Source organism: Thunnus thynnus, chromosome 7 (assembly GCF_963924715.1).
Source record: "Thunnus thynnus chromosome 7, fThuThy2.1, whole genome shotgun sequence".
Taxonomy (NCBI): domain Eukaryota; kingdom Metazoa; phylum Chordata; class Actinopteri; order Scombriformes; family Scombridae; genus Thunnus; species Thunnus thynnus.
Genome location: NC_089523.1, coordinates 3,773,630 through 3,797,336, shown reverse-complemented (window position 1 = coordinate 3,797,336; position 23,707 = coordinate 3,773,630). Strand labels below are relative to the sequence as shown.

The 23,707-nt window shown below is 39.5% G+C and overlaps 1 protein-coding gene across 4 annotated transcripts in view; it reads left to right on the top strand.

The window, feature by feature from the left end:
- The window catches only part of sgsm2 (small G protein signaling modulator 2), a 97,457-nt gene extending 76,047 nt beyond the window's left edge, over window positions 1-21,410 (top strand). For 3 of the 4 annotated variants that reach the window (XM_067593850.1, XM_067593852.1, XM_067593851.1), the window contains 13 exons: window positions 186-318; window positions 4,601-4,775; window positions 5,686-5,750; window positions 7,180-7,325; window positions 9,684-9,812; window positions 9,927-10,109; window positions 11,651-12,037; window positions 12,334-12,458; window positions 12,869-12,951; window positions 14,110-14,219; window positions 14,356-14,452; window positions 15,289-15,456; window positions 17,766-21,410. In XM_067593850.1, coding sequence (XP_067449951.1) covers window positions 186-318; window positions 4,601-4,775; window positions 5,686-5,750; window positions 7,180-7,325; window positions 9,684-9,812; window positions 9,927-10,109; window positions 11,651-12,037; window positions 12,334-12,458; window positions 12,869-12,951; window positions 14,110-14,219; window positions 14,356-14,452; window positions 15,289-15,456; window positions 17,766-17,854 — 1,890 coding nt within the window. In that variant the 3' untranslated portion in view covers window positions 17,855-21,410. Of the gene's footprint in view, window positions 1-185; window positions 319-591; window positions 727-4,600; window positions 4,776-5,685; window positions 5,751-7,179; window positions 7,326-9,683; window positions 9,813-9,926; window positions 10,110-11,650; window positions 12,038-12,333; window positions 12,459-12,868; window positions 12,952-14,109; window positions 14,220-14,355; window positions 14,453-15,288; window positions 15,457-17,765 lie in introns of all 4 variants that reach the window. The other variant, XM_067593853.1, reaches the window with a different exon arrangement.
- The last annotated feature ends 2,297 nt before the right edge of the window (window positions 21,411-23,707 follow it).

Genomic DNA, 23,707 nt, shown 5'->3' with positions numbered 1-23,707 from the left:
AAATGTGTGGTGCAGCTTTAATTTTTGGTCTCTTTAATATAACATTTATTTTCATTTATTTTTTTATATTACATTTTTTTTTTTATATTTCAATGACGGATTTCCAAAACCTTCTGGCTTGTGAAACACAAGGAACCAAAGCCTTCTTTAAAGTTCAGGTTGATACTTCTGTGTGTGTCCTGCAGGGAAAAGTGTTCCCTAAACTTAGGAAAAGGAACAGTACTGCCAGGCTCATTGACCAGGACAGGAATGGTGAGGAGCAGACAGCTGCTGACTACGTGTTTCGCATCGTCTACCCTGGATATCGATACGATGCCAGTAAGTAACACCTTCACACTGTCATACACACTGGTACAGTTTATATTCCCAAAGCTGTAGCACCAGTTTCATCTTCCTTTTTCAGCTAAAACTCATCTCTGTGATTGCTTTACCCTTTTGAATAATATAAGTATATCTGTTTAAACATTTCTTCCCACGATGTGTTTACACAGTAGAGGTATAGTGTGGTGTCTCTCTCACAATGCTCTTCCCGAGGCCTGTAGGGCGGCACTGTTCTAACTGTGTTCTCTGTTGTCCCACTGGTGCAAGCAGTCACCATAAACTACCACCACACCACGGGCAGCCGCGCTCCGTCGCTGGACGATGACGAGGAAGAGGAAGATAGGCTCCATGCTATGATCTCAATGATCTGCTCGCGGAACCTCACAGACCCTAATGTCATGAAAGGTTTTTATCACCTTAACACACCCACCCAACCCCACCGCCCCCCACTCCTGAGACCTCACTCCGGCTTCAGATGTCCCTCCCCGCCTCCCACCCCATCATGACCTCTCAGGCCCTCTCCCTTCCCTCTTCCCAACCCCACCTCCCCCAGCTTCGTCTGCCTGTGTGTGTGCTGCCTGAGGCCGAGCCCAACAGTGTGGAGTAGGAAGGGGTTGGATGTGTGAACAGGGAAATTAAAAAGTTTAGGCTGATCAAAGCAAAACTGAAAAGCAAAGTTGCTTTGAGATTCTTTTGATGACATGAATGTGTAATTGCAAATTAAGAAATGCTAACTGTAGCAATAAAACAGCAATTAATAAATTATAAACACATAAAATCTGTGACAGTAGTGTGCCTATAGATATAAACTAATGAAACCTTTACTGAGACAAATGACAGCCTCAACCCTGCAGAGTTCAACATAAGAAATCTACTTGCTCAAAGTTAATTTTTACCTGCCCCTATACAAATAGTTTTATTTATTAGTGGTTATCAAATAACAACAAATACTAAAGTGAATTGTCATGTTTAATCTTTATTTAACTAAATGAAACAGAGCGAGAACACAGAGTGTCATTGATCGACAATGATACGACTCATCTCCTATATTACACTGAACACTAAATTCTTTTGATCAGCCCCGTTTCTTTCAAATAATGGTATAGACTAGTCTCTAACCCGATGGCAAATAGATTTTTTAGACTCATTTCTTTCACTCCAAGCTTCCTGATTTAACTCTTCAATGTTCCTCGTTCTCAAGAGTACTTAATGCAGTGAAAAATGACACGCTCCACTCTATTTGACAGTGCTCACATAATCCTGAAGGATGTTTCACGCATCACACTACTAGCCTACTCAATTCTTGATTGAATGCGTGTGCCGATATTCTCTGATGCGTGCAAGGAGAGGGAGCTATGTTGTGAGCCAGAGAACGAGAACGTAAGTTATGATACGACGATGATTGGAAAAAAAGGATTGAAATATTTTTTTTTTGCTTTTTTACTTATTTTTTTACCACTTGCCCGATCAGGCAAATAAGTTGCTAGATTTACAAGCCTGACATGGCATTTTACTAGCACCGGGCAATCAGACAAGCTTTATTGTTGAACCATGCCCTGCTTGTAACTGTGCACTGTACAGTCAGGTTACATTTAGTTAAAGATCTGCTAGGTTGCTTTACAGCACAAATGGAGATGCTTTGGGGCACAAAAGAAAAGAAGTTACTGTTCTTCAAGTGCAAAAAGACAATGTTTTCCAAGATTCTGGTGGCTGTTATGTGGAGATTAGATATATAGAAAAAATGACCTCTCATATATTTATCCTCTGCAGTTAGTTATAAAGGACAGTAACCTTGTTTCAAGGGAAATATGGTCTTAATTTCAACCCTGACTAGTCATTGGCATGGAATACTATAGATGTAATGTAATTAATATTTTTATTTTAACGATTAATCAAAGGGGTGAAATGAAAGAGGTTTCTCATAATGACCAACCCACAGAGAATTAGCACAGAATTAGCTATTAGCAGCTCTACAAAGCTTTGACTCCTGTAGCTAATCGTTTTGTTTTGAAGTGGAAAAAAATAATTAACACAGCTTTGACAATATTATACCAATGCATGGCAATCAATTTGTTAATGTAATTGATGTTTAAATATGCCATGTCTATCACCTTTTATAATAACAAGCAGAATTCCTGCTTTGTAGCCATCTTTCTATTTGTATCATTTGGTGTCAGGGTTAAAGCACTTCACACATTTCAATCAATGCCCTCCACAGCTCAGTTGACAGTATAGTGTTGGTCTCATGTAAAGGTGGAAGAAGAGAGGAAGAAGAGGAGCACGAGCATTAAGAAGGAATGAGGAAATCACACACCATCTTGATGCAACAGTTACAAGTAGCCTGTCGATAAACAGCCAGATGAATACCTTGATTTCAGGATTATCTCCAGAACCAAATGAAACACAGCCACTAGTGGCCCAATCCAACATTTCCATAGCATTTAATTACCAATAAAATATATTTCAGCTTTCTTGTTGGCTAAATTTGTAATATATGTTCCCCTTTTGATGTTACATAAATGACAGCGAAGTTAGGAGTCCCTGGACATTGTAATCTGACACAATGACATCCTGTCACAGATATTGTCAGACACCCAGTTAATGCCACAGCAGCCGCTGACACACTCCCCCTACACCCTTCCTGCTTAATTTCATTTTCTCTCTGTCTCTTCTTTTTCTTCCCACTGCTCAGCTACACAATTTAATCCACTTGCTTGGCAGGGATCCTTACACAAGCCTGTGAAAAGCACACTGGAAATGCACAAACCCTTGTTTTATAGAAAGCTGCCAAACACAGTGACTGCTCACGTCTGTCACCCGGTGTCATCACAGATTCAAACTTCTCCAGGTTTCCTCGTCTAGGTCCAGGTCTTTTTGGCTGCTTTGCATACTGGGATTGGTAGTGCTGACTGTCTTAGAGTTATCAGAGGGTATAGCTCTTGAAGCATGTCTCAGCACTGTTGGGTTTACGTGGCCACAAATCACTTTGATAATTTGCTTAGTTTTTTGCACTTCTTTAATTTGACTTAATTCTGTTTCCTTCTTTTTCTCCTTTCATTTCTCACTTGCAACATGCTTGACAATTATGCATGGGAAATATGCACCCGTTTCATTGTTTTTCTTTAATGAACGATTATGTGTTTCTGCGTATTTGTGATGGAAAATCCTCTCCACTACTTCTCAGTCTCCTCCTTCTGTTCGTTTTGATTTCTCTCTCTCTTCTCTGACATCCTCAGTTGTTTCTCCTCTGTTTGTGCAGTCGTTTGCTGCGATGCTGTTCACTGTAATTCTTCACTAACCCCGCCACCCACCTCCCCTCCCCTCGCCCCCTCCTCCACCCCTCTCATTACGGTCCTGTGGGGTTCCGCAGTAGTAGAGACGTGGAGTCCTTGTGTGAGCGGGGTTGCAGTACTGAGCCCAAAAACAGTTGTCGATCATGTTTAGTCCTAAAGTAAAGAGGGGGGAGGCCAAATGTCGGTCTCACTCCAAGCATTTTTTCTGTTTGCTTTTTTTGGGGGGGGTTCTTAATATTATTTGTTTTTGGGGTTATTGAACAACCAAAGCGCAGCTTCATATTTATGACAGGTCATCAGCTCCAACCTGAAGAATTAAGGTGAAGAGCATTTATTTAATGTTGAAGTTTTTATGATTTTTTTCTTCCCCTTTGTGTGCCCTTTTACTGGTGTCCATTTGTTTTTGTTCAATAATTTCTTTTGGTGTCTCTTGTCTTGTTCTGGCTTTATGCATCCTGCATGGCCTGAGCATCAGCCTCGTCCCTGCCCTCTCCTCTACTTTCAACTCTTACACTTTCTTTCTTCTTCCTTTACTTCTTCCACTTCTCTCCTGTTTGTCCGGAGCGTCTTTGTGAGCTCTGCTGTCTCTCTTCCTCCCCTCTGAATGAACTGAACCAGCATGGCTTCCCTGCATCCTCTCTGCCTGTCTCTCCCACAGCACCGTTCCTGCTTCCTAAACCGCTCCCCCTCCTCCACTTTTGCTTTCCTCTCTACGCTTGTTTTTCCAGCTTTCACATGTAACATGAGTGTAAAACTTCCATCCATCTATTCATCTCTTGAAGTCATGAATGACAAGGAAAGATACATGGAAAGATGTATTTATGGTTGAGCTGAGGGACCTATGTCATAATATGTAAGACTTGAAACATAGCCAGTGTGAAGCGGACATTTAAAAAGAGTGTAGTACTTTAAAAGACAGCAGCATCTATTGTGTCTCAGAGTACTGAGACCTCTCTGTCTTCTCACTGTCATTCTCTCTGGTTTAGACCATGGAGAGATGATGGAGATGCAGGGTTTCGGAAGCAGCCCATCATCGTGGCAACAGACTGAAGTAACCACTCACGAGTCCCTGTGCCAATCCTGCTCCATGGCTGGTAGCAATGTGTCGTTTGACTATCCAGCTGGCTGTACCTGCATCCATGACCCATCAGACATTCACACGTACGCCCTTCATAGCTAACTTTTACCATATGGAACAAAGTTTTATCATGTGGGGAACACATGAGATCAGCTGCACTGATTTAAAGCCCAGTATGTGAAACTGGTACCACCACCACACACTGAACTGAGTTATTGTATAATTGCTTTACAAAGTATTCAATGCAGAATGTGAGATTTTACAATGTATCAAATCTTTGCTGAAAGAAGTGAAATCAAAATCACATCAAGTTTGATATGATTCAAGTTAGCATATGCCCACGGCAACAAAGCTGGGTTTCTTCCAAATAATCTAGTACTACAGTAGCTACAATCATGTTAGTTGAGACGTCATGTAATAAGAATAAAACTGATCAAATGATTAATTCCATATCAAAAGTACACTACAACTTACAGAGGCCTGATGTCTTAATATTACCAGTCAACAAATGTTAAAAGCCATAGATTGCAGAAAGATTCTAGCAATTTAAACCTTTTCATTTGTTTAGAATTTGAGGAGGGGATGGTGCTATGAGGGACTTAGATTCATGAGTATGTCTAAAAAATCCTGACTGTAATAGGCTTAGACTCCTGTCAATCGAACAAAAAGAACTCTGAACATACTACTTTTTGAGCCTTATTTCATATATTAATGGAATGTCACCAGGACACACATTAGAAGATATTAAATTAGCTGTTGAGACTTTTATAGCTAAAATTATTGATTTTTAAAATGGAATTCAGTGAAGTCAGTCAGCATTTGCTCTACCGTCTGTCCACTAGAAACTGTAGCTTCAAGTACTTGAATTTCAGCTTCAGCTTCCAGCCACGGTTGTGATTACTTCATGAAAAACTTATAAATGTTTATAAATCAGACAGAAACTGCACTGACATTGGCTGGATGATAAAGGCAAATTTCTTTTCTTTCCACCAGTGTTCCTCTTAAGATGCTCTGCCAGAACATGAAGAGGCAGATAGTTTCCAGGGCCTTTTATGGATGTAAGTATATCACTGCACAGTGATCATACATTCATTTCTGGCTTTTTTTCCCCTGAATATTTAAATTGTTAGATGAATTGTGATGTACACATATTGACCAGTGCCTAAACCCTCTCTGAGCCCTGTATGGAAGCATTTGCATTTGTTTTGTTTCTCTACCCATGACATTCAAGTTTTTATTTAATGTGTATTTGTCCTCTGGTATAATTGTACAGTGACACTTTTATGCAAACACTCCATATAATATGATGCAGGGTAGCATGTTTTTAAATGATTAATCATATATTTAGAAAAGAGCCACCTAACAATGGTGAGAATATTGAGTTAATATCTTTTTAGTTTGCAATAATTACAGACTTTATGCACTGTGTGTTTACGTGGAACACAATAGAGTGCAACAAGCATAAATATAATATACACAGATATTTAATGTATTTCCTTTAAACAACAGCAACTCACAATCTGTGAGCTTTAGTTTAATGAACCTCTGCCTGCAGCTTGCAGATTATTGTCCCAGAGAAACCAGTGGCAACATTTCACTGTTGATTCCAATCGAGTACACAACTGATTTTAAAGTCAATTCAAGTATTTAAAAATACACTAATTTTAAAAATGCAGCAGCAGTTGCTTCTGGATAAAGTAATATGTTCGCAAACTGTAATGAAATATCCCTCTTAATAAGTCAGACATGTAATAAAGACTGTGTAATAAATTGCTGAGTAACATAATACATTTATCATGTTATTGATATATTGGTTTTCAAAAGAGTTTTGTTGTTGTGGTTTCTTTATTACACCATCAGTCTGAAGGCATTATTGCATTACCAATAGTTATAATTTTTTTTAACTTTAATATAACGATGCAAGAAATATCAAATATAAGTTATCAAATAAAACATAAGGCCCAAACAATATTCTACTGCAGTACACTCCATCAGCACATAACTAACATTACTAAACAACACAATCATGTTTTCACATTTTCAGGCGAATATCCAACATGACTAAGACTTTCTCATCTGTGTCTGTAAATAGTGACTAAACATGATTATTTTTTATTTTATGATGAATTAATGATCACATAATGCCCAAATGTGATATGAATCTTGTGTCTAAAGTCATTCATTCTGTTTACCAGACGTTGTTCAGCTGGACTATGATTATCTTCTTAGTTTAATACATGTGTGTGATAGGCAGACCCTGATAATGTAAATCTTAAATCAGTGGTGGGTCTATTGTTTATATAGGGTGGAATTACAATTCATCCAAAGTTAACATGGTAATAACATAATAAGTACTTTTTTACATTTTTAGGAAATCTTTTCTTCATCCATTTTCATCTATCAGACAGCAGTGAAAACATGCACATTTGGGCTTTACTGATGCCTGGTCTCAGCTGTGTGTCTGTCTGTGTCTCACCTGTCCATCAGGGCTGGCCTACTGTCGACACCTGTCCACTGTGCGGACTCACCTGTCAGCTCTGGTCAACCACAACATCGTCCCTCCAGACAGACCCTGCGAGGCGTCTGGAGGCCTCAGCAAAGAGGTGTGGAGCAAGTACCAGAAAGACTGCAAGGTGGGTACAGTGCAGAGAGGTTTGCACAGGAGTAAACACTGAAGCTGAACAGGTCTGGACCTTAAATATATGATTGTGATCGACCTCTGTCAGCAAGCAGCAGGAATTACAACAACATAACAAGAATCTTAATCTTCTCCCAGCACCATTTGGCACCCCATCCCTCCACCCCTTCAATTGCACGCCAGTGAATTTAACAGCCATAAGTCACAGCAACTTGCCAAGTCATCAGTGACTCATTGTTATCGACCAACAACCCAATCAACCCTCAAAGATCAATCACAGTCATTTTTTGCTGCGTGGGGGCTGCAAGTCTTGTAATATTTTATAAAGTGAGATAAGCTGATGCAACCAGTAAGCTAAGATTTGTGTCCTGCTCTAAATCTTTGCGACGGAAGACCATATGACTTAATACTGCAGTTTTGTATGGCTCATATTCAAGTTTGGGTAAACAGATATGAAGAAGTGTCTGCTGTAGAGCTGCTGCAGTCGCTGCTTTGAACTGTGTGAAGAGGTATGTTGGAGCTCTCTAAAAGAAGAAAAACCTTCAGTTTTTGTCGGCATGAAAGAGCTGGAAATCTGATTCCCACACATGATGTTCAGCTCTGCAGGTTGAGGCTGTGTAGGGAGACTGACATCATCTGCTGTTTATGTAACCAGCAGTGTATGTGCATTTTCATGTGGTCATTTTTTATCACTTTGAAATATGGCAACATCACGAGGAATCAGTGTTTGCAACATACAGTGCCTCCAGTCCCATAACATGACCTCTTATTTTTTGAACATAATAGAACCATACAGAGCAGCTATCAGACCTTATTAAGAGACAACCCTACAGGACACAGCTGGGCTGAAGGCATCCTTTGCCTTTATTAAACAAAAGATGAAGGTGCACTATTCAGAATATTTCAGGGTTCTAGGAATGTGTTCTCTACACTGGCTTATGTGTCTTTATGTCTTAGTCCACATTTAAAAGAACAAGACTTATGATATTCAACATTTTTATGCCTCTGTGCCAGCTAAATTATATTATATTGTGTGTGTATCCTCTGTGTCATAGAGCTCCATTGTTGTCCAAAAACTATTAAAAACACATCAATGAGCCACACCGTTGCACTGGGTGACAAGTTCTTTCATTATACAACATAAACAATCCCACACACACCACCCTGCCGCCAAATAGTCCCAAATAAATACACTATGTACTTCTGTTTTAGGAACATTTGTTAAAAACTACAGCGACCAGTTGTTTTTGGAAATTACTGAGCCTTTTTTAAAATTAAACTATAATTCTAACCTGTTTTGAAAGATTTAGGTTTTCAGTAGTAGTGACAGCTGGATAATATGGAAAATTCCATCACAGGTAGGAACCAGTCGGCTTGGGACTGAGAGCCACAGACATATTATAGATTATATTAAAACCTATATTTTATCATTGGATCAGTCTCACTGATGGCATTAATGTGAATGCAGCATTTTAATGTAGGTTGAGGTTCAAGGGGTCCATTTTATTTATGTATATGGACTGTAAGATTAATGTATAGTAATTCCTCTTATTTTAATAAAGTTGATCATATGTTTTGTTTGAAAATGTATAATATAATGGAATATAACTAGTATCAATAGCTGTCTATAAAGTAAAAAAAGCAATATTCACCTTTGAAATGCAGCACTGAGCCTGATTGTGCTTTGAAAATAAACATCTATTTATATGCCTCTTATTTTTTAATAAAAGTGTTATTTTTCCCTGTATTGTGTGGAAGATGAATTTGACAGTGCTGATCATCAGAGCTCTTTGAACGCTGATGCATGCAGTTAATTGTGTTTGAACTTGAAATAACTCTTTATAACTTTATAATTGAGCTCCACTTACCTCAAAGCTAAATGTCTTTCCATTATTCTGTCCACCCCTCATATATAACACTGTAGATCCTCCTTTGACATGGTTCTGTATTAACTGTAAGTCAGGGATCATGTATTGCTCCCCCAGTCTCCACCCGTCTCCACTCTCTTCTTCACTCTAATGAAAATTTAATGAGTTTCAGTGAAATGAAGTCTCATTACAGGGTGCAGTATGATACTATCGTAGCTATTAAACCAGCCACTGTAATCACTCATCAGCTCCAACAAAGTAATCATTACTCATTTACACTCTATTCATATCTGTTTCCTTTATCTTGTGCACTCATCTGTGTCTTCCTCTGTACGGATCACAATCACTCTTTCTCTCCTTCCATTATTGATGCACTTCCTCATCCCCATGTTCATCTCACGCCAGGCTTCTTCTTCCTGTCATCTGTCTTCTCCTTTTGGTTTATGTTCATATTATCCTTTCTCTCTGTGTGTGTGTGTGTGTAGAACTATAAGGAGCTGGAGCTGCTGAGGCTGGTTTATTATGGCGGAGTGCAGCACGAGATCAGGAAGGAGGTTTGGCCCTTCCTGTTGGGACACTACAAGTTCGGCATGGGCAAAAAGGATATGAGCCAGGTACCACGCACACACACACACACACACACACACACACACACACACACACACACATACACACACACATACACACACTCTTAACCACTGTGATATCTTTTTGATTTTCCTGTGAAGATTGATGCAAAGATCAGCGAGCGCTACCAGCAGGTAATGCGGGAGTGGAAGGCCTGCGAGGTGATCGTCAAGCAGAGGGAGAAGGAGATGCAGTCGGCCATCTTTGCCAAGCTCTCATCTGGCAGCAGCATCGACAGTCACGTCCTGCGACTGGTTCACAGAGACTCCACACTCAGCAACGAGGTGAGGAAGCTCAGCATAATATAACATCCATCCAACATCCATCTAACTCCCCATTAGACTGAGCAATATAGAATATTTGTCATAGTGTCCTGATTTTGACTGATACACTCAAAATCAATAAAACTGACAGTGCTCTAATCAACATCAAGATGGATGTTAATTGGATGTAATTGTTTCCTTTTTATAAACATTTGCACATTTCATCGTTCCAAAAGCAATGCACATTTCTTTGTTTGATATCTTTCCTAATTCCACACTGCGCCGTACATTTCAGCAATGGGAACAAAACCAATAACCAGGATTACATCAGTACAACTTGTACATCAAAACCACTTTACTTGTGATGAGGAGAACTACTCACCTGTGAAAACTGTTGTAAAATGTCTCCTGTAGCTCTGGAGTTTTGTCAAGTCTGAGAAAATAACCCTGTCATAGTGATGTCACCAAGGTTATCTTAGATTGGGCTTGGAGATGTAAAATTACCACAAAGCCTGCGTTACAAACAGGAGGTGTGGAGTTTGAACAACCAAGGCATTTATCTGGCACGGAGGGTCTAATGAAAACATCCTACTAGTTGCATTATGGGAATTGTAGGATTCAGTGTTTTTGGAGCTTGACCCTTGCTAGGGACTAAGGACATCTTGTCACAATATGTCTGCCTTCGCTGCATTGATTCTTAAACATCTCACATATAATTTGCAGGGTGTAACATGCTAATGCTACATTCTCATCAAAAGATTGTCACTCTTTCAATAAAAGTCCAACAAACAAAATAACATAAATCCACCAATCTAACATTCCTAAAAGTCACACTGTCTTTTAGAGAACTAATGCTGTTAGCTTTTCATTAACGCACAGTTCATTAAGGACCCAGTAACTCTCTTAGCAACATCAGCATATGGGTGATACTGCTCTTTCAACTTTAACTTTAACCAGATTCAACAAAAAAATAATCTGGACAACTTCAAACAGGTTTATGTACAGACACTCACAAATGAATGAAGAATAAGTTATAGCAGAGGGTAACATGGAGGAATAAGAAGACAGAAGTCAAAGCTCATGATTTCAGTGTTCTTCATACAGTACGAGTCAAAAGTTTGGACTTTTTCATAAGTGAATGAGAAGGTATGTCCAAACATTTGACTGGTCCTGTATATGTCATCAGTTTATCTATGATTTTGTCATCCTGTTTTTCCATTCTGTAATTTGCTTTTTTGGTCTATTCTGTACACACATCTGTTTCTTGTCTGTCTGTCCTAGAAAAGGGATCCCTCCTCTGTTGCTCTTCCAGAGGTTTCTTCCATTTTATTCCCTGTGAAATGTTTTTTAGGGGGAAAGCTTTTCCTTATTTGAATTGAGGGTCTAAGGACAGAGGTTGCTGTATGCTGTACAGATTTTAAAGCCCCTTGAGGCAAAATTGTGATTTGTGATATTGGGCCATACAAATAAAAATGATTTGTATTAACACTGGTGAAATAATAAACTATATGATTTATGATCACACACCTGCATCACTGCCCTCACTGTGCATTCTTCTTCAGGTGTTCATGTCAGTGGATGAGCCGGACGCTGGGAGCCAGGAGACCCCCAGTGGAGAGGACAGTACTCCCACCATGACCACCATGGTCCCCTCTGCAGCCCTCCCCCAAGAGGAGCGCCCTCTGGTGGAGTTTGACTCCCCCGACTCTGGGCTGCCCTCCTCCAGAAACTACTCAGTGACCTCTGCTCATTCCCAGATCCTGTCAAGCATAGATGACGGTCAGAGCACAGAGGAGGAAGGGGGGATCGGGGAGGAGGGCAGGACTCCGGGTGTGCTGGGGGGGCGTCAGGACTCTCTGACTGAGGACAGACTGTGCAGTCAGCTGGACAAGCTGGTGACCAATGGAGCAGCTGCTGAGGGGGTTTCACCTTCACTCTCCTCATATACGGTACATATGTGCATAAGTCTGCCACAAGAGAGGAAAACATGATCCCTGCTAGCAGTAATGTTCATCATACTCCACACTATGAAAGTATCTGACAGAATCAATGACATGCTAATGATATTACACTGGAACTTCAACTGTAAAGTTTGCCCAACAGGTGGCAGAGGAAAACAGATCAAGGGGCCATTAAAATCATAAGGGATTATCTGCTATCTGGGGTCAAAGCTGACATTCTGTCCTGGTGATGCAAGAGAGAGAAAGACCTCACTAGTGTCAAAATAAATGTTTCCTTTTTGCAGATCGAGCTGTTGGACACAGTCGCCCTCAACCTCCACAGGATAGACAAAGACGTGCAGCGCTGTGACCGCAACTATTATTACTTCACCACAGCCAACCTGGAGAAGCTACGCAACATCATGTGCAGGTAGAGAAGAATTGAGATCCTTTACTTAAGTACCAGAAGTACGCACTATGCAGAAACAGATGCATTAATGTGCATGAAGCATTTTACTGTTGTAGTTGGTCAAGGTAGAGCTAAGTTTAGCTACTTAGTAGGAAGTATTAATTTTATCTCTAACAATGTAGTGCATTTTAAAGGTTTATCATGTTTCATGTGTAAAATATTAATCTGTAAAGTAACTGAAGCTTTGAGAAAAATGTAGTGTGATAAAAATTACACGTCCCTCTGAAATGTTCTCAGTTACATTCCACCATAGGGAGACACACATATACACAGAGTGCAACATGTACGTTTGATCTGTTTGGTTGAGTGTTGCTTGATTGCTGTCTGGTCAGGCTCTTGTTTATCTTTGCATGTCTTCCTCTTGCCTGCAGCTATGTGTGGGAACATTTAGAGATGGGCTACGTTCAGGGCATGTGTGACCTGCTCGCTCCCCTCATGGTCATCCTGGATGATGGTAAGAATGAGGAATTATCACATGCTGTATTTCTCTGTGACTGTCATTACTAATATTATAGATGAAAAGCTGTGTAGTGTATGGAACCGTATTGCATTCACTTGAGAAAAAAAAATTGCCCTGTTTTTCTGAATTAATTAGATAATTATCTTGGAAATTCAGAGAAAAGTTTTCATGGAAAAAAAAATCTGCTCCGTTTTTCTGACTTAACGAGATACCTCTAAATGCTGACGCCGGTAATGCCGCCGTCTGAATTTCGTTGCACTTAAAGTAGTGTAATTATGGTAACGACGGCCTCTGAGCGAGGCGATGGTCCTGAAATATACATATACACGTTTTTGTTCATGTTCTTTCTGTGCTCTTTTATGAACATAATTGTACTTTTTTCTCATGTTTGACCTGTTGTAAGTTTTATTTTGCTAGTGGGTTATCAGATGAATCCTAACGATTGCTGGTCCAGATGTTCTCTCTGACAGTTTTAAAGTCAAGTCATCCTGCTCTGCTTGTTTGTGGAAATTGCAAACTAAAATAACCTCTCAGCTCTGTAGGCTGTCTGCTGTGTTTGTTTCATCTATTTTTGGGCTTTGATGAAACATTATTGCCTGTCCTGAGGTGCCTGTGCAAAGTCGACAAACTAATAACAAAACCATCTATATTACTTAAAGACACGAACATCCCCCAATGTTTCAAACCAAACCCAAAATAAAACTGGATTAAACTTAACAGACGGGACATGATTGCTTCGAGCTCTCAAGTAGGAATGAGAGCTTCTCTTGGGATTTTGAGGTATCTCGTTAATTCAGAAAAACAGAGCAGATTTTTTTTATTTTTTTCATGAAAACCTTTCTCAGAATTTCCAACATAATTATCTTGTTAATTCAGAAAAACAGGGCAAATGTTTTTCTCACATGAATGCATTACACTTCCGCACAAGTGAAGTTGAAAATGAAAACTACTGAAAATGACATTTCTGAAAACATAATTGGACAGAGTCAAAGTCTTTGTTAGAGGTGAAAGAGACAAGCAACAGCTTTACTTTGTTCACAGCACTGTCCTGGCTCCATGACCCTATGTTCTCCCTTTGTGTGTGTGTGTGTGTGTGTGTGTGTGTGTGTGTGTGTGTGTGTGTGTGTGTGTGTGTGTGTGTGTGTGTTTCAGAGAGCCTGGCGTACAGCTGTTTCACTCAACTAATGAAGAGGATGAGTCAGAACTTCCCTAATGGTGGAGCCATGGACACACACTTTGCCAACATGAGGTCACTGATCCAGGTGATGGATAACTCTGATTTTGTGGGTGCGCGTGTGTGTGTGTGTGTGTGTGTGTGTGTGTGTGTGTGTGTGTGTGTGTGTGTGTGTGTATGTCAGTTGTACTGATAGCGTTGACTCTCTCTGTCACTGATTTCAGATCCTAGACTCTGAGCTGTTTGAACTGATGCAGCAAAACGGAGATTACACTCACTTCTACTTCTGTTACCGCTGGTTCCTGTTGGACTTCAAGAGAGGTGAAAAACACATCCTTTACTCTCACTGACTCATCTGCTTTAAAGCTGCATGAAAGAGTAACTTAACAGCAGGCCGAAAGGCAGAGTCTCACTGTCCTCTCTGAAAGTTTCACCTCTGATCACAGCCAGCATCACTGATGGGTGTAGTCAGAAGTGTGCGTTGTTGCACCTGTAACGACACCCAACAGTGATGTCACAGTGTACTGGAGTACACCTGTATGTCACTGCAACAAGGTGAGAAGTTCAATAAATGGAAGTCATCAAAAATAAGATCTTCACAACAACTTACTGAGTTAAAAAAAATCACTTAAACAAAGTTTTAAATAACTTCATCACCAAATAGATGTGCATACAGGATGTCCACTACAGCAGATACACTTCCTGGTAGCAGTACCTCCAGCTTTGGCATGTGGTCTAACAAACAAAATAGGCAGTGTTTATGTATTCCAAATTAAGATAAAAATGGACATGATGTGACCCAAACTGTCTCAGTCAACATACTATACCTCCATGTAAGGTGAACCATTCCACAGCCTTGAGTCAGAAGATGTAAAACCATAGTAACATGATGTCTTAATGCCTTTAAAGAAGAACAGTGAACAGTACATGCTGTACCGAGTGCTCATGATGTTCCATATCTGACCTCTTTAAGACTTTTGACATGTCTCTCTGATGTAGCTCATGATCCTCTTAGCTGCATCCTATCTGAAATATCTAAGCAGTAATGTCTTAAATGGTTAAAAGTGCAGTCAGGTCTCTACTGTCCATTTGCATAAAACAGTCATTATACAGAATGCAGGGTTTCTATAAAATGCTGTGTGTGTGTGTGTGTGCAGAGCTCCTGTATGAGGATGTGTTTGCGGTGTGGGAGGTGATCTGGGTGGCTCCCAGGATTTCCTCGCAGCACTTTGTCCTCTTCCTGGCCTTGGCCTTGGTCACTGTGTACCGTGAGATCATCATGGACAACAACATGGACTTTACTGACATCATCAAGTTCTTCAACGGTGAGACACACACACATACACACAATCCATTTTTTGTGGATTTCTTTGAATTTCTCACTATCCTGTCCTGACTGCCATCAGTGGTCAACAGTTTGTTGTGATCAGTGATGTAGTGCAGTGTGTGTGATGATGTAATAACAGATCTACTAAATTGTAGTTTCAAGAGAGGAGCAGAGGAGGGACACTTGGGTAAAGTCTTCTATCGGTTACTTAAGGAACAACATTGGAATGTGTGTTCTTGTCTAATCCAGTGTATTAAATATCTGATAATCAAGATAACCATCATATTGATATTTCTTGAGATAAGTAATAGACATACTGAAGGAGTTTCAAGTGTTGCTGATTTATGTGAGAGAAGCAGACAGTTTTTGACCAGCTTTTCTTTATGCATATGTTTATTTGTAATAAAACTAATTTTATAATGACCTGACAAGCACTTTGTTTGAAGCATACTGACACCTTTGTGCCTCTGCTCCCTTTTCAGTAGGGGTGCAATGGATCACTTTGTTTTGCATATATTCTGTAAAACACTTACAGCAAGGAACTTTTGCCCATGGTCTTAAATGAAAACAACATTCAAGATGTCCAATGGTTAAATAAAATCTTAAAATATATAAAATATTCAATGCTCAATTGTTAAATTAAATTGCAATATGAGGCATGACACCTTCCTCTTTTAAACATGGTAGTGAATGACACAGCCTGTGTAGCCAAGTAGGACATGTTCCTGAATCAACATCCAACGTTGTGTTTCTAGACCAACACTGCAATCAACCAATCACAGTCCTCTGACATCATCAGTGTGCTGCTCCTGTGCTTCTTCTAAAATTCCTTTGTACTTCTTCAGAGGTATGCTAAGTTTTCCAAATTCAATTATAAATTGAACAAACTCCTCAGTAAAACTGAACAAAATCCTTACCTGCATGTCTTTGCATCATTAATATTTAATCATAGTTAATATGATTATATATACTAATATATAAGATAATATATAGTCTAAATGATTAAATGTAGGCCTATAGCATAGGTGAATTTTGTGTGACCACCTAAGATCAACACATTCTCTCCATTTTTGGAAAGCCTTGTCTTACATCTCACATCATAATGCCTCAAATTGAAATTTATTTAATTGACTTCCATGCTTTTGTGTCTGGATCAACACTAACACTGCAATCCTGCAAAAAAATGTTTTGAATGGGCTATAAAAAAAAGGAGGTAAAATATGTTCATCACAGGTCTATAGGGTAGGATAAGTCTGGTGTATTTTTTATTATTTAAATATATTTTTGTTATTGTCAGTATGAACTATAAGAAAAGAGCAGAAATTACTTTCTCTTATGAATAAGTATGGTTCAACTAGCCACCACCAAAATTAGATTTGACCAAAGCAAAATTAGGGCTTTTATATCATCTTTACCCTTTAATGTTACCAAACACTGTTCTAGCTTATTGGCAAGCTGAATAGCCTATCTAGTTAGCAAGCTAACTCACTAACCTTGCAGTCGCTCATATAGCTACAGCTCTAGGTAGGTATGAGACTATAATGATTCAATATTAATGACTTAAAGACATGCAGTCTGTACTAACTTCAATTTGGAAAACTTAGCATACCTGTGAAGAAGTACAAAGGAATTTTAAAAGAAGCACAGGAGCAGCACATTGATGATGTCAGAGGGCTGTGATTGGTTGATTGCAATGTTGGATGTTGATCCAGGAACATGTCCTACTTGGCTAAATCACGTTGTGCGTGTGGCACATCATCAAAACTTGATGATAACTTACAAACATGAACACACGTCTTGTCCTTCTTAGTTTGTTGAACGAGCCACCAAACAAACATTCATAGCAGCTAGATAGCTAATTAGCTGCTCAGCTGCAGCACATTAAACAGCATGTTAACATACCTGTAGATTTCACTTCCGACCCGTTAGATACTGGTTTGGTTGTTGCTCTTCAAAATCCCTGTTACCAACGTGCTGTCTGTCCATGACTTGTACTTACAACAGTTTGTTTACGTTGTCTTAAATGAGACATTAAATTTTGCGATTAATCCGCGATTCACGTGTGTGCCGAACCGTGGGGGACGATCTGTACGGATCACGGATCAACTATGATCTGTTGCACCACTACTTTTCAGGTTTTTATACTTGTTTTCTGCTCCTTGTTTGATTGCATTTATCTGCTAAAGTCATTGTCTGTGTGTACCTGTTAACCTGTTGATGCAGATTATGTGTAAACTGTAGTGTGTATGTATGTCTCTGTAGCTGTGAGGAACCTGCTGCCTCTCTAACAGTGTGTCTGATCCACAGAGATGGCCGAGCGTCACGATGTCCAGCACATCCTGAAGATAGCACGTGAACTGGTGCACAAAGTCCAGTCTCTGATGGACAACAAGTGACCATAAAAGAGGAGGAGGAGGAGGAATGGAAGGATGCAGAGGGAGAGAGTGTCCCACCCTACAGGACACTCAGCTCCTCCTCTCATCCCTCACAGGGTGTTTCTAGGCCTCCATCCAACCAGAGCAGGTCCAGGGGGGTCCAGGTCTCCTCCCTGCCCAGATGAGGACTCTGGGAGTGGGGCAGAAGTGCTGCAAGGGCGGCCTGGCTCTGGAGCTCAGCCTCGATCTGTTTACATTTCCCTTCACATGGAATGCCCATGGTGTCCGTTCAGACATGTGGATTTGTCTGCATGCTTGTGAGTTTGACCACACTGTGAACGCATTCTTAAGTCTCCCCAGTCCTCCAGAGCTTGTGTGCGTGCATGAAAACACACATACACACACACACACATACACTCCAAAACAACATTGGCTCTATCAGTACACCAGTTTTGTAGAGTCTCGCCCCTTTTCTTGCCCTCTGAAACCAAACATGTTGGATGCCTGTCAGTGGAGGAGTACTGTAGGAAGGCTGAAGCATTCCAGTGGAGGCCACTAGAGTGGAGATTTACACACAACATAGTGAGAGGAGCAGAAGACTTAGCCACGAAGAAGTTTTCATTAGTGACCAAATGGACTGTGCCAACTACCTTTTCACGAGTGTTTTCTACAACAAGCATGTATGTTTTTACCCCTCAGTCCACATTCTTTTCTTTTTGTCCAAGTCTTCATTATCACACAAAGGTTGCCTTTATCAGTAACAGCCCAAGGTACTTTGTTGCACTTTTTGCAAGGGTTTCCTTCATGGTGTCTGTGAAGGCCTTCAGCTGTGTGGGTGGAGGCTGGAGGCACCACAGGAGGCCAAACTGTTGAGAAAGTCCGGATGAATTGCAGCCAACTTTTCAGTGCATGTTAGTCAGCGGTTTGGCATGTTTAATCCTCGTTCCGAGACAGCGGGAGAAAAGCAGCAGCAGAGCACAACACTAGAGACAAAAGCACACACACAAAACACAAAACTACCATTGTGGACACTGAGGTCATGTCCTCTGTAATATTACAGTGAGTTTGGGGCGTTTAATGACCTGAGGAAGAGTTTACATTCTATGATTACACGCATATTACACATGTTAGCTTTTTAAGTATTTGAAGTATTACTTATTCTGGTATTTTTAGGATAAATATATTAAAACTGGGCTATTTTTGCCAAAAATAAATTAAATTAAAGTGAATGGATTTAATGTGTGGCAGTGTGAACACAGCTTTAAAAAAAAAACTTCTTGAATTTCTTAGCTGGGTAAATTGCACTGGGAAATAATTAAAATCCTGACTATGGGCTTGATCCAGTTAGCTTCTACAATATCATCACAGCCTTTAGAGGACATGAAGCAGATAAACAGTGTCAGTCACTGCTTCATGTCCTCTTAAACTTTTGAAAAAGGGACACGTTTGAAAAGATGAAACTGTCCAGTTAATGAAGTGTTAGATTCAAAGCTGGTTAGAAGAACAGGCTGAGACAAAGTGGGTATAAGAAAATGAAAAATCCAACACTTGATCATAAAATAACTTCTAGAATGGAAAGAAAGCAACAGGTTGATGATATTTACTTGTGTCTGAAGGTGGAGTTTTCAATAAAGGATAAGGCTGGGGTTATTCTAAAGTTTTCTTATTATCAACAAATTCCATGAAAAGACCAAATGCAACAATATGCAAGTCCATCTCTCAATACATCCTGACTGGTTCCTACGGAGGGCTTAAATCTTTAAAGCTGCACCACTGAATCTATTTTATATATAAAGAGTGAATTAAATGACTGTGTGTAATGTGAGAGGAGTTGGAGAGAATTATCACCAACTCTGCAGTTCCCCTCAGCTCTACAGTTTATCAGCTCATTGTTTTGGTTTTCCGGCCCACAGCTTTACTGGTTTAATTCAGTCTCACAGCTCTCATCAGTGTCATTTCCAGCAGCAGCAGGCAGCTGTTTTCAGTGAAAAAGCTCTGATAAATATTGTTTAGTTTTTAACAAAGGTTCAGTAATTTCCTAACACAGCTGGTCACTGTAGTTTTTAGTAAACATTACTCAAACAGGAGGAAATGGTGCATTTGTTGGCGCCTGTTTTCTGCAGATGAATCCACATTTGGTGCTCTAGAGAGTATTCCTGGCAGCGGGATGGTTTGTATAGGATTGTGTGCGTTGAATAATGAAGGAACATGTCACCCAGTGCAACAGTGTGGCTCACTAATGTGTTTTATAGTTTTTGGACAACAGTGGAGCTCTTTGGCACAGAGGTATAAGATATTCACAGATAATAATTGTTAACAGGATGAATTCATTGTTGGTTTTGGTCTTTTCATGGGATTTTTTGACAATTAGAAAAATATACTACATCACCTGCTCTATGCTTTAAATGAATCCATGTTTTCACTTTGGAATTGGAGTTAAACATGCACACTGTTGTGAAGGCTCGTTGAAGACCGTTCAACAGGAAAAGTGGCTGCAATTGTCCGTGTGGAACCTGATTCTCCTGCCTCAAGTCCAGCCTCTGAAAATAAAACATCTGTCTGACTGGGTTGGTTGAAATAACAGATTTGTGATCCCAGGTTTTTAAAAACCACCTGAGGTAAAGCTGCATTTAATGCCAAACTAAAGCCAGTGTTCAGTGAATCAGTATTAGGTTTCCTTTCGGCTCCACAGTAACAGCACAGAGTACATTCATGTTTGTATCTGAGGGGAACTGGGGAAATTTTTGATACTGTTTCCAATACCCCTGATTAGTGTGACCCTTTATCTCCACCCTCCTTGTCTCCCAAAAATGTCCAATACGGCTGCATATGATTGGTCATCCAGCACGGACCTGCACCTGTGATTCAAGTGCCAAGAGTCTTCCCCATTCCTCAAGTGTACTGTAGTCATCGGGCTCTTTGATTCGCTAGTTTGACCCCAGAAACGGGCGGTGGTGTGGATGTACGCGGAACCTCACTACGGCCTCTCCCCCCTCCCACCCTGCCAACACGTTGACTGAGGAGGGTCGGGGGGGAAACTGAGGCCTGTAGCAGAGCTTTTTCTTCCAATCAGGACATTGTGTACCAAAGCCTTGAAACAGCCCCCTCTGTGGCATGACGACAATGTGCAATTTCATACTGCATCTTGAAGACTGACTGTTTACTATGTGTGTAAAATATTTTTGAAAATCGTGATATTGGATTCTTTAACTACTGTGCAATTTCTGTCGTTTGAGAAACCCATCAAAGTCTATATTGCTGTAAATATGAACCGAAAGCCCAATATTTCTATGAAGACAGTCAGAACATATATATATATATATATAACTTATTTTGAAATCTATTTTTTATGTTGGTTTTAGCAGCACTAGTTGGAGGTGTATACTGTGCAGAAATGCAGAATGTGTGCAGACTATGTTACACGTTGACTGTTAAGTGTTCTTTCTCAATGTTGTGCACTGACTTCAAGATTTCTATTTATTTAGAGAGCCAATGATTGCATTGCTAAATATGTATTGGTAAGGATGTATCATTTGCCTTGAATGTAATGTATTATTAAATAAGAGGTTGTTCATTACTGTGCTTGCTCTCTTTGTTTTTAGACTTTTGATGCTCTAGAGAGGAAGATGTTCTATGGCTTTTAATACATCATATGATTGAAACTTGGGAGTTTCTCAATGTTTAGAATAGTTCTTCTACTGAGTTCAAAGCCTCTCTAATCAATATACCATATACTGTATATCTATGAATAGGTCAATGGTGGCCCACAGCTTATTTTTTCCCCAGGACCCCCAGTGGTTTGGTTTGGTTGGTTCGGTCATAAAACAACCCACACATAATACACTTGTCCACATTCACCAGGAAAACTAACAATCTGTAAACAGCACATAAAACAAACAAGTGGGTAACACTTTATTTTACAGGTCTCTTAACTGTATTGTAATTTCCTGGAAATTTTTGGAGTAATTTGCAGGAATTTAACATTTTTAGGACATTTTACAGAAAGGTTGTGCATTGTGGTATGTAAGAAAAAACAAAAAAGTGTTAAATTGGTTTAATTGGTAAATTCCCACTTGTAATATTTGGGTTCATAAGTAGTAGTTCATTTGCAAAAATTCTTAAAGAATTAGATTCGATACATCAGCATATTAGGATGTTTCTTATAGTGTTTTTAAAGAGTAACTTCACACCCAAATTCTGCTAGCCCCCTCCATCCCAGCATATTTAAGTATGTTGTAGGTAGCCATTAGCATGTTAACATTCTTTTTTTATATAAATTTCATGAAGTCCCAAACAGTTGTCAACATTGGCCTTGCAAGGCTCTGGGCTGATTTAAAACAGTAGATGGCGTGTTGAGCCATTTTCAACCCATGAAACGCTGATTTTTATAAATTTGGTGTCGATGTCAATATTAACACCAGCATTGATGTGTTTCATCACAGTACATCATTTCATTTAGAGCTCAAAAAACATGTTTAACTGTGCAGTACCTCTTGAATATTTGTACCGTTATATATTTGTCCCGTGAGCAAGATTATTGATCAGTTTGATTAATTATGATGTGTTGTGTTGTGTTGTGTTGTGTTGTGGCGACGTTAAAATCTGTTAAAGTGCAGTGAAGTGTTTCTCTTCCACTAGAATTGCAGGAATATAATTCGCAGTGCATGAACCCTGTTTAATGTTAGATTTTTCAGGCACATACACCAATCATTCGCCAGAGGAGATGAATGTGATGTGTGTGTGTCTGAGGTTTGTATGATTAGTTTAGTTTAGTTTAGTTTAGTTTAGTTTAGTAGTAGTTTATATATTCAGCGTTGACGCTGTCAGTGACACCAGTTTGACTCAGAGTGACTCCCTCATAGTAAACGTGTAAAGCTCATATTTGCCTAGTAGGTGATTCTTAATGAACCTGATGAATTAAAAAGCAGAATCACTATTATTAAAAGGTGATGTGTAGACAGTACGGTCTGTTAACATCAGCCAAAACTTACAAAAAAGCCACTGGGAGACATACCCTAAGCCCAACAGGAAGTCAGCCATATTAAGTTTTTTTGCAAATTAAGAATATAAATCTAAATATGTTGAGTGGGTACTTACCAACTAAACACTTAACACTTTTTTCCATTTTTAAAATAATTTGTACCAAATTGCACCACACTCTCTGTAAAATGTCCTAAAAATGAGCTGTTCAAGAAACAATCTCGAGGATCTCTTTCGCTCTTTCTCTTTGGCAGCACCTATGGGGATAAGCGGTAATTGCAGATGTGTTTTTAGAATGGTACGTCACTTTTAGACTGTATGGCATAATTTGGGCCATGTAGCCTGCTGGCATCAATCAAGCAAAGTAACTTAATAAGTATCAGTTGCATCACAAAGAAACAATGTTTATATCATACATGACACACGTCTTCTTAAATACTGTACTGTATTTTATACCTGAATGGTTTAATTCCATGATGAAAGCATCCATAGACCAGCCAGTGTTTCACATAGGTTTCAGTTTGGACCATTTTGAGTTTGTTTGCTGCTTATTTATGTACCCAGACACAAATAATCAAATCAATACACAACACTAGGCCAGCATCGGCTGACACACACATGCATTGGTCTTTAAGGGGGTAAGCTCAACAATGGCAATGACAGAAAATACTGTATGTAAGAATCTATCATGCTAATATGTAGTTTGACACACAAAAATAAACACTGAAAACTAAGAATATTTTTGTCTGTGAAAGAATGGTTAAGAGTCTAATTAATTAGGACTGTTGCTGCTGCAGCTGATAATGCAGTCGATGCAACAAACAAAACAATTAAACAAAGTGGTCAGATATGAAGGTAGATGCCAAGAAGCACATTGCTGCACATTGTCAGTGT